The following is a 12,418-nucleotide window of genomic DNA, read 5'->3' as shown; positions in this document are numbered from 1 at the left end:
AAAATGTTTTGAGAATATTTTGCGAGTCGGTACGCGAAGGGATTCGGCTAGACCGATACATGTAATATCAATTTTCCGCAGTTAAATTTTCATGTAGATTGCGCGAGATAATAAGTATATATGTTTGCAAATTGGACTTACTGGATTAATAATTAAATTAAATCACCAAACCAATCTCATCTTTGGTGAGTTGAAATGATAAATACGTTCATAAAATTCAAAGTAGCCACATATAATGCACAACCAAAAAAAATAAAAATTCCTTCAAATTTCTAGCAGGCTTCGGAGGAAAGTATAGATAGCATAGAAATGGAACAACTGTACTTTATAATTAATAATTGAGTTATTTGCACCAAACATTCTATTGAAAATGCAGGGCAAAATCCCGGTTCAGTCTTAAATGTTTGGACACATTCCCGGTTCAGTCCTAAATGTTTGAACGTTCCCGGTTTGGTCCTAAATGTTTCTCAAAAGTTTTCGGTTCAGTCCTAAATGTTTATACGTTCCCGGTTTGGTCCTAAATGTTTTCCAAAAATTTTCGGTTCAGTCCTAAATATTTTTACATTGCCGATTTCGTGCCAAATATTTCTCAAAAGTTTCCGATTTGATCCTTTCATCTACTCGTGTGTTAAAACTAACACCGCGTAGTGTTATATCATTTATGATTGAGTTTTATATTATTTATTATATATTTAACATTAAACAAATTGTAAATAAAACACAAATTTATTAGAGTTTTTATCCAAATTTAAATCAATTTTACACAATGTTCAAAATGAAAATATTAAATTCATGATGCTACAAAATAAAAACTTAAATAAAATAAACGAAACTTGAGGAATTAAAATTTAATGATGTTATTTCACATTTCTATTAATTTTGTTATATTCTCATTCATGATGCTTACACATTTAAGAAAAAATTTGGAGGTTGGAAAAAGATATATATATTTTTAAAACTCTTTTTATAATTTAAAAAATTAGTATTTGAGAAATATTTACTATTAAATAAAACTTAATTTCATATCACTACTTCAACAGTGGTCAAATAATTCATTATATTTTCTCAATTGTTAACCATAAGTATTCTTCTCTTGAAAAATTTGCTGAAATTTTCAAATATTTTGTGAAATAAGTAATACTAGTTATTTAATAAAACATTTGTTTATTTATTAGTGATTGATAATGTTTTTAACTATAAGATTGCAAGGTTCAATTATTTTTTTATTCTATAATTTTATTTTGCATAATTTATATTATATTTTCATTTGAAATAAATTCTTGTTCATTATTATTATTATTATTATTATTATTATTATTATTATTATTATTATTATTATTATTAGCTTCTATTTTATTTAACTTTGTCTTTTGTTTGTAAGTTTTTTTTTATCACACTTTGTTTGTAGATGGAAGGACCAAATCGATAACTTTTGGAAAATATTTAAGACGAAATCTGGAACCTAAAACATTTAGGACTGAACTGTAAACTTTTGAAAACATTTGGGACCAAAAAATATTTAAGACGAAATCTGGAACCTAAAACATTTAGGACTGAACCGAGAATTTTTGGAAAACATTTGGGACCAAACCGGGAACGTTCAAACATTTAGGATTGAACCGAAAATGTGTCCAAACATTTAGGACTGAACCGAGATTTTTCCCGAAAATGCACACTTCTGTGAAATTTTAATAGACATCTTCAACTCTAACCTTTTAAAAAATTAGCACACTCGCCTCTTCAGATGAGAGATTATTGCGCACGCGCCCCTCATGCGACCGAACAAAGATTTTGATATTTTTTTTCACCAAATACCCCAGTGAAATATTAAAAATGCATATTTAACCCTTTGAAAATAATTTTTAAATCTATTCAACTTATAAGACACAATTTTTATTAAAATCTAATTATAAAATATTTAGCAAGCACTTTTCGTTTTATTAATTTTTTTAATTTTTAATTTATTATGATTATATAATTATTTTCTAAAAAATATTATTATTTTATCTTGTTATAATTATTTTATTAAACTTTCTTCTTGTTTCTAACTTTTCCATTAAGCATGCATTCATAAACAAGCATTTAAATAATTTCAAGTACCAAAATATTGAACTAAACCGATAAGTTCAAACATATTGCTTTTTCGATTTAGAACTATATATTATTGAATCAAAATTTAAAATTTTCGAGAATATGCATTGCACAATTTGTAATAAATAATAAAAAAAATAACATGGTTATATAATTCTAAATAGAAAAAATAATATTCATGAACTTATCATTTGGTTCAATATTTTGATATTTTTGGATATTTAAATCCTTATTTATGAATCATGTTTAATGAAAAAGTTGAAAATACGAAGTGATTTGATAAAATAATGATAACGAGATAAAGTAATAATTTTTTTTAAAATAAATTAATAAAAAATTATAAATTTAAAATAAAAAATAAAAATAAATAAAATTTAAAATGTTTGAAAAATATTTTATAATTAGATCTTAATTAATATTGTGTATTATTATTTAATGCAAATTTTGTAATGCATTTTAAAAAATTTAGATTTTGGTTCAAAATCTATAATCCTAAATTCAAAAGTAATATTCATGAAATTATCATTTTGATTTAATATTTGGTACTTTTAGGTATTTAAATCTCGTTTATGAATGCATTTTTAATTGAGAAGTTGAAAACAAGAAGAAAGTTTAATAAAATAATGATAACAAGATAAAATAATAATATTTTTTAAAAAATAATTATATAATCATAATAAATTTAAAATTAAAATTAAAAATAAAATTAATAAAATAAAAAGTGTTTTCTAAATATTTTATAATTAGATTTTAATAAAAATTGTATATTATGGGTTGACTAAATTTAAAAATTATTTTCACAGATGTCAAATATGCATTTTTAATATTTCATAGGGGGTATTTGGTGCAAAAAAAATATCAAAATCTTTACCCAGTTGCATAAGGAGCGCGTGCGCAACAATCACTCATCTGAAGGGGCGAGTGTGCTAATTTTTTAAAAGATCAGGATTGAAAATGCCTATTAAAATATCACAGAAAAAAAATATGCATTGTCAATGTTTTACATGAATGTTTGGTACAAATAACTCATTAATAATTAATTATTTAGACTTACGGTGCTTTATTACAATAACATAAGATTGTAATAACATAAGATAACATTGAAAAAACCGAAAAAAGTTGTGGAATTGTGTGTGGGCCATGTGGCAATCTTTGTATGACAATAGCAGATATCTCGATTAATATATTTTTGTATTATTGTAGTTTTTTTTTTAAGAAAATGGTTATAATATTAGAAAATAATTAGTGAGAAAATTACTTGATTTTTAGAAAAAGATAAAATATTTAAATAATGAAGAACGAAAATGTGTCTGAGAATAAGGAATAACCTGCCTCCAACGACGACTCTTACACTGTCTCTTGGTGAATCCACGTGCTTCATAAATTCGACTGACACGAAAATCTGTGTGGAGATACATTTCACTGTAACGACTCGATTCTTGAGCAGAAGATATTTGGCGAGACATCGAAGCCGTTTGTTTCCCGGGCCTGTTTGATTTTTTCTTACAAAGGGGCAAAGGTATGCTTCGTTTAATCAGGGGGAAGAGGTTTTGAGCCGGACAGACCAAATCTTGAAATGGGCTATTGCCAGATTTAGAGAATTGCTGTTGCGGGTAATTTATATTGCTCAAATTAGTATAAAGCTGTTGTCTTGAATTTGTTCGCTAATTCTTGATAGAGTCTTGGTTTGACTTCTCGAAAACGAGTGGAGCCGCTGTTATTTGACGTGTTTAGAGTATCGATTGAGTGGTGGATTTGTGTTAAATCAGAGGGTTTTTTTAGATCCTGATTCTTTGATTATAGGATTGGAGTCGAGGGTTTGGAGAGATTTGGGAAATTTTGATTTTTGAAGTCATGGCGGTTCCATGGAGTGTGACGCTTTGGTTGGCAAGGATGATATGGCTTGCATTGAGTGGTTGGGTGGTTTCTTGCTTGACTGTTGCTGATGAAATCGCTGGCTCGTTACGGACTGGTGATGTCGGGCCTTTTCATGTTGGTTGATTTCAATGAGTTGAGGAAAACAATCAGTAGATGAACCGGTTCGATCCAGCCAACTTACTGTAGTTTTATGATCTAATGTTATAGAGTTTTAACTTCATGATGATGTGAACTATAAATAACTGATTGTTGATTTCATTTACATCTTGAATGTGTGATGCTTGATCGGAATGTATAGATTTCATAGATAAGGCTATATTTTGATACTTTGATCACATTGTGATTGCTTTTCAAATTAAACTGAGCAAGAGTTTCCACCTTTTGTTGTTGAGCTTTGAGATTTGGGGGCGGGATTTCAGAAAGCTGCATAATAATGCATGATGCCTGATTATTTCTGATGAAGCATCGTTTGTATACTGCTCGCAGATAGTGATTTTGGCATGTTGTAACACCTCACGTGCTTTAAAGTATCCCCACCCCACCATGTTTTGTTGTTCTTTCTTTTGCGGAGTGTGTCTACATGTTAATGTGAGCATCGATTTTGCTGATTTTATGTTGCTTATGCTCTTCAGTTTAAATAGAATTTGGAGGAAAGTTGAGGGTCACTATGATGGTTGGGCAACTTGTCTTCCTATGTGAGTTGATTGTCATTTTTCATTGTTTTCACTTTTCCATAAGACCATAACTTTAGAAAATGATTACCTACTCAGCTCTTGTGAAGTTTTAGTTTGAAACTTCTATCCATATTTATCATTTTGTTTAGTGGGGATGGTGGAATGCCAAGAAAGGTGGATTGCTCCACGTTTCATTTAATCAATCACTCAATGGAAATAGGCACTCGAAGATATTAGAAATCAGTCCTTTACTGAATAATTGTTGTGAGATTTGCAATCTCATGAACGGTCCGGTATGATGCCCTGAATCCTTAGGCTTAAAGTCTAATATTTGAAGTATTTCTGATAGAATTTTTTTTCCTGCATTGGCACGGTATGATGGTTTCCATCAAAGAAATCTCTGATACCTTGGTTTCTTCCTTATTTTATTCATCCAACATTAAACCTGACCCCAAGGATCCGGGTTTATGTGTTTATATCAAATGAGTCTTATTATTTACTACACGAGTATCATTGCTCTGTTTTGATTTTTTCTTTCCTTTATATGTATTGTTTCATTTCATGTTACATCAAATGATAGTTGAAAGAAAGGTTTTGTGGAAACTTCATTATTTTTTCTCTCTTTTATTCATTTTATCCATGTCTTTTTCTGCCAAATTAAAAGGACCCCACTCTGGTAACGGTAAATACTATGTTACACCGGGTGATTTTCACGCGGTGCAGCACGTACCTTGCATAACTCCCTTTTTACTTTTTCGGTCCTTCTCCATTATTTTGAATAGTATCTTTTCAGGAAAAATATTATCTTCCTGTGTAATTCGTTGGCTCCACAATGAGTTTTAACCCCTTTCCTGATTTATATACCTAGCAATTTTGGATTCTGAAAAATGATAGCTGTTTTTTTTTTAAAGTTCATCCAAACGATGGCTGTTTTTGGCTCTAATTTTGGTGTTTTTTAGAAATATATGCTTTTGGTAAATTGCTGAAATATTTTAATATAGTCATTAATTTGTCAACGAGCTAGCAGTATTGTTAATTTATATTCGCGCAGATGTTATTGTTATTTATCGCGTTTGTTCCTTTCTTTTCCTTTTTTTTGTCATGAAAGAAGAATTCTTCCATTTTTTTGTTCTTCGAGCACAAATGCACAATGTGTTAAACATGTTTCTGAATACACACACGCATGCATTCATTAAATAAAAAGAAGCATTTGAAGAATAAACGTCAATAAAACGAGCCCATTTCCCAGAATTGCTAACAGAAAAGACCATCGGATTCCTGAAAAGCCTAAACACTTGCTACAAAGTACAAACTAGTATTTTTTTTAAGGAAAAAAACAAAACAAAAAAAAAAGATTAAAAGAAGAAGAAGAAGAAGGAAACGATCAGACAAATCTTGAAGAACCCAAAATTTGTAGTAAAGAGAATCAATCATCCGCATGTCTCCGAGTAATTACATCCGACTATATACATTTACATCTCCAACCATTTTCGTAAAGTCAGGAAGAACAGTCACCGGTCACAGGCATGAACTCTGAACAGCCTGCATTTGAAAATAAAGGAATCATCATACCAGCAACTCAATGAATGGTCAACACTCAAAGCTGTAACACGAATTACCATTTTGATGTGAAAGATCCTCGCTGGTTTCGACGGATTGAAGCTTAACATCAAGGATAGCATCGTCGATTGCATCTGCAGTTGCATCGTGTTCCCCTTCTCTATCGCCAGAATAAGATGGGAATTCAGGATGTTGAGAATCGACCTCGTTACTCACGTTATATACTAGTACTTGGTCGGGATCCATATCTGAATAGTAGGAAGAGTGCCGAGTGTTTATGCTGGTTTCGTAGTATTCCTCCGGGTCACCTTTCCTGGGGCGCTTACTCACACCCCTTCTTCGAACTCTTTCCTTTCCTCTACCCATTTTCCCTGCATCATTCTCTGAGGTGGCTACAGACTGAATCGAGATTCCAGCATGATCCCTCAGACATTCATGCACAAGAAACCTTATCCTTGAAACTGATTCCATTTGCTGATCATCCATGCCATGTGTTGAGAGGGCGTCGACTACAATAGCGATTTCCCTCAAAGCAACATTCTGAGCAGTCGGAAAATTTGTTCATCGATCAAGAAAAGATGGGCACAAAAAGTAATGATAAAAAGCATACAACATATGATCAAGGCATTTTAATCATTCAAATTATAGTAAAAATACAAGACACTTTTAATCTTTCAGAGTATAGGATCGAGTGTTTGTTGTTATATCAAAACCTGTGGCCGTTAAAAAAGATGCAGTTAAAACACTTTAGCTAGTACAATCAGACAAGCGTCATTGTTCGATTGTTGGGCCAAATATGACAGTAGACTGTAGAGGCAATTGACTTGAGAATAATTATAGACACTTACCATTCTGTGAAACTCAGATGACATGGGTGTAGACCTGCCAACCACCCTGCGTGTGATTTTCAAGTACCAGATCATGTATTCACCCTCATCTAGATCTTCCTCAGCCTCTACAATATGGAAGCAGCGATTTGCCCACTCACTAAGCTCCAATTCCATTTTTCCAGAGAGATCAACGCCACCATCGACACCACGGGTCTTCCTTTCCCATCGTGGCACTGGTTCAGGAATTGTTTGACGCATGCCAAACTGTCCTAGGCAACGATCTGGAAGGTGCCTTTCTGCCTTGTCAAAACATATTAACATTGTCTTTGAACGTCCAAGGATGAGCTGATTTAAAATGTTCTTTGGTATAACAGTGTGGCTGATATTAGCATAAGGACACCAGTCAACCTACATTAGAATAGAACAAGTTCACTAAAAACAACAAAATACAGAGTTTCTTTCAAGCAAGTATCAAACTCACATCTGAAGGCTTTAATGAATCTAAAGCTTTACGGTAAAAGGCCACGTCACGATTTGAGGTTGGCCCACTATGTTTCCCCTTCCATCTGAGTACAAAAGGAAAGCATTCATGGATTGGGTCATGATGAAGCTTAGGTCGACCGACATTCAGGTGATAGTAACTCCAGCACTACAACAATAAAAGTATACATAGGAAAAATCACTCCTGTGGTAAAAGTGACTTGGAAAGACTGATACAAAAGGAAACAAAAGAATGAGAAAAAGAAAATTTTACTGCACCTGCAGTAGTGTCAAACAACCACTAATCGTGCTTTGGGATCTAAGGGAGGCATTTCCAAGTGACCTATACAAGAATGATAGAGCCGCCGCACCCCATGCAAATTTCCCCGCTTCATCAAAATTTTCAAATAATGGGAGGTACATAACAGGGACTTTGTTACCGGTGGTGGTGGAAAAAATTGTACTACCGACGAGGTAAAGAAGGTAAGCACGCGTATAATACTCGATATCTTCGACTGAGGCATCTTCGGGACAATCAGAGAAGGTTTCTTTTAACCAGTTAAGTTTCACCATCCCACCACTCATGTTACCGGAATCAGGTGTTTTACCAAGGTACTTCACGCACACTGAATCACATGAGGTATAAGTCACACCTATCACAGGTTCACCATCGATTGGAAGGCCAAGTAAGTAAGCAACATCTTCCAGTGTTATTGTCATTTCCCCAACAGTCATATGGAAAGTGTTAGTTTCTTTCCTCCATCTCTCAACTAGTGCAGATATGAGTGGATTATCAAGACTAATTGCTGGAATCAATCTCAAATAGCCAAAACCAGTCTTCTTCACCAACTCAATTTGTTTCTCAGTAAGCGACCAATGGCCAAGCTTTGAAGTATGTTCATGACATCTAAGTGCACCTCGCTCCTGTTAAATCAAATTAATATATTGTAAGGTGCAAATTGTCACGAGTATTATCAAGATGGGGAGAGAAACTACGATATCATGAGCACCTGTCCCTCCCAAACTGCGGCAGAGACATGCTTATCTTGGTCATACAAAACAGAAGGATCCACCGGCCCAGGGTTGGTTGCATAGTAATCCATAATGTTGCTAGTAGAGGCATCTGCCAGAACACAAGGCAAACCCAAAAGTGCAAATAAATAACCAGTGAATCCATGGATACATACCAGTATATCACTGAGATTAGAAGTCAACTCAAACCTCAGATGTGTATTATTATACATAAGATACAACATTCATAACTTAAACAATGTGAGATGAAAAACTGGGCACTGGTGTACACTTTGAAGAGTCCTCTGACAACTGTTTGACTTGAATCAACTTCTATATTTAGGTGGGATCAAGCTATTACGCTCTAGTAATTCTTTATACAGGCCTTTTGCTTTGAAATAATAAGCCCCCACACACTCATCATGATGACTCAATAATTTGAGCAGGAAAAAGTAATCAAGAAACTAGAAATAATCTGGTAATGTTCTAAACTCCACGTCCTCGAAATGACCAAATCTTAGAAAATTTTGATGCCCAAATCTTTGGAACCATCATATCATATTATCATCAATGCCAGTGATTTATTCAGCATATGAAATCATCTTTTTCGTCGCAAGGCCTGTTACCATTTCGATGTTTCTGAGTTTTGCATGTACATTAGGAAAATGGTAATATGAAATGGCAAAATCTATCCTCAAACGTTAAACAATACAAAAAACAGGGGCTGATACTGTTTCCATGTTAAACAATACATTAGGAAGATGCCAGTATGAACTTCCAAAACCGAGAAATCGACTACAAAAATCCATTGACAGACAGTTAATTTAAACAGAATAAATCCCATTTGAATGAAACCCAAACTAATTGAAAACTAGATTGAAGCCAATTTCAAGCATGTCAAATACAAGAAACCGCAACGCTTCAAACTACTAATGCGCATCATAAAATGATTACATTTGAGCACACAGAAACACGAAGTTCACATTTTTTAGCAAGAATCTGGAAAATGAAATGGACTTACTAGGAGCAAAATGATAATCTTCAGCCTTCATGCCAAAGTATTACAAACTTGAACCCGTGGAAACCCTAAAAGCTGCTGCCAGGTTCAATCAATTGCTAACTCAAAAAATGGGCTAAGAGGCTCCAGAAATCGAAGATATGAAATGGGTTTTTTCGAGTGGAATTAAAACCACGCTCAGGGTACTGAAGAATTAAAATCAATGGAGGAGAAACAGAGATTGCAGCAAAGAATCATGGGGAATTGAAATCACGCTGAAATGGAATTGAATTCCCCTAAATTGGACTTTGGGTTGTTTGTTTTTGTATGGCCCATATCTGAAAAATCAATGGGCCTATATAAGGATCGATCATTCCTTTTCATACTATCTACATTTCATTTTCTTAAAATTAAATTAAAAAATGTAAATGCTCTTTTTTTTTTTTCTTTTTTCTTTTTTGAGCCATGTAAATGCTCTTCTTAATATCAACTTCGGTGGGGGGTTTTATAATTGGAATTGAGTCTTAACTCGATGTTTTGTCAAGGATGACAACGTAGCGAGTCGGGATATGCTTGTTAGTCCTAAGATTCTCCCGCGGAAAGAAAATTTGGACCTTGGGATATGTTTGTTAATCTTGAGACTCTCCTATTGAGAAAAAATTAGATCTGAAGTTATCTCACACCAAAAATCGATCGGTTCAAGTTGGATTCGTAAACCCATTAGACATTTTCAATTTTAATAAATACACAAAGAAAAAGTTCAAAACCTAATATATTTATCAACATTAAATAAAAAACACGACACGTTAATGATCATTTAACAAGAAAGGACAAAAAATTTGTGAATTAAGATTAAATATTACGATATTCATTATTCAGCGTAAATATAAAATTTATTATTTAGCATATATATATATATATATCACCGATTTTATTACCATATGTTACTCATTTAGTACCCGCTTGACCGCTTCGAAACTTGTTGACTAAGTCTAGATTTGCTTCAAAGTCCAAACATGACGAGTTTAGTTATAGTTTATAACTTTTAAATATAAATGATTTTTTGTTTTGTTTTTTAAGAAATTTGCACACACTATTTTAGTACGCACGACTTTAAACCCGACTTATTATCATTTTTATATTCCATCCTTGAACCTGAAACCTTATCATCAAGTGAGTTATAATTTACAAACCATTGAGTATTGATATATCAACGCATATTAGTTCTAAAAAATAATAGACAGAAATAAAATAAAATATAATTTAATATATTAACCCTTACAATAAAGGGAAAATTATTAAATGGAATAGAAATGAGGAAAATTAAAATGGAAAATTGGAAATTTACAGAAAACGGTGAATTATTTTAAAAAAAATTCGAAACTCTACATTTGATTAAATATCTTTCATTCTATTTTTTTATATTAATACTTGTATTATGATATATTTATTTATTATTATTTATAAAATTATTAATAAAAATATTATTTATATCTTATTATTATAATAAAATAATTATTGTTATTATAAAAATATAAATTTAGATTATAAGATATATAATGATAGTTTTATAATAATTAATACATCATCATAATAATAATACTAATAATAATAATAATAAATTGTATGAATAACTATTATTTTAATATATGTAGTTAAAATATGATTTTATTATTAAAAATAATTTAATTCAATTTTGATATATTTAGTTAAAATATTTTTTTAACCGAATCGAACCGTGAAATTCGATTCGGTTTTTGGTTCGGATTTTCGGTGAAATTCGGTTCGATTCGGTTCGGCCTGAATGAACACCCTTAATTAAGTAAAACTCATGAATATCCCAAGGCATTTATCATTTAGGTTTTAAAAATAAAAACCGCCTAGGCGGCTAGGCGCTAGGCATGGGTCGCCTCTCGTCTAGCGCTTTTTAGAATATTGATTTTTGCTGCTATCAATCGTTATAATAGAATATAACAACCATTACATTTTTAATGTTATTTCATTTCAAAGTTGATTTTATTCCTACTTTATTCATTTCAAACGTATCAATCATGTCCTAAAGGACATGTTTGGTACAAGGACATGAAATGTTTACATTTTTATCTCATTCCCTATATATATGTTTGGTTTGCCTTTGAAATAGAAATGTTCATCCCTATTGAAATGACTATTTTCATATTATATTTTGAATGAAAATAGTCATTCACAACTCTCATTTCGATGTTTATATAAAAATATTTTCCATTTAAATTATTTAAATATAAACTAATATTAACCTATATAATAATCTACTATAATATATATAAAATAATTATATAATTATTTTATTAGTTTATTGTTAATAATAATTTTAATATTAATTATTAGTATTATAATATATTATTATTTAATATAAATATATTATTATAATTAGTTAATATTATTTTGAAAAAAAAATGATATTAATAAATTATTATTATTTACTCATTTATTATTAAAAAATATTATTAAATTTTATTATTATAATAAAATAATTACAATTATAATTATAAAATTATAAATTTAGATTACTTAAATTATATAATGAAATTCTACAATAATTAATGCATCATCATCATCAATAATAATAATAATAAGTGTTTGAATAACTATTATTTTGGTATATGAAGTTAAAAAATGATTTTATCATTAAAATTAATTTCATTCCAATCATTTTTATTTTTTTCTGGTACCAATTGTTGGAATGAAATTAGAGTATAACGATAATTTCATTCTTAATGGACATGTAGCTCTCTCCTTCAAGTCTCTGCCGCTCATGCACATCCTTCGATTTAATCTCCGCATGAGACAATTAGCCTCTAACTCATGTGGAATGAGGTCTCCTTCGAGGTCAACTTTTTTAATAATAATTTCATTCT

At 31.1% G+C, this 12,418-nt stretch overlaps 1 protein-coding gene across 1 annotated transcript; it reads left to right on the top strand.

Moving 5' to 3' along the window:
- Positions 1-3,337: 3,337 nt before the first annotated feature.
- Positions 3,338-4,351, top strand: LOC140863085 (uncharacterized). Its single transcript, XM_073266235.1, has 2 exons — positions 3,338-3,704; positions 3,895-4,351. The coding sequence occupies exon 2, from the start codon at positions 3,946-3,948 to the stop codon at positions 4,090-4,092; it is 147 nt and encodes a 48-aa protein (XP_073122336.1). The 5' UTR covers positions 3,338-3,704; positions 3,895-3,945; the 3' UTR covers positions 4,093-4,351.
- Positions 4,352-12,418: the final 8,067 nt, after the last annotated feature.

The sequence above is a fragment of the Henckelia pumila genome, chromosome 4 (genome assembly GCF_033568475.1).
Source record: "Henckelia pumila isolate YLH828 chromosome 4, ASM3356847v2, whole genome shotgun sequence".
Taxonomy (NCBI): Eukaryota; Viridiplantae; Streptophyta; class Magnoliopsida; order Lamiales; family Gesneriaceae; genus Henckelia; species Henckelia pumila.
This window is presented reverse-complemented; position numbering and strand designations above follow the sequence as displayed.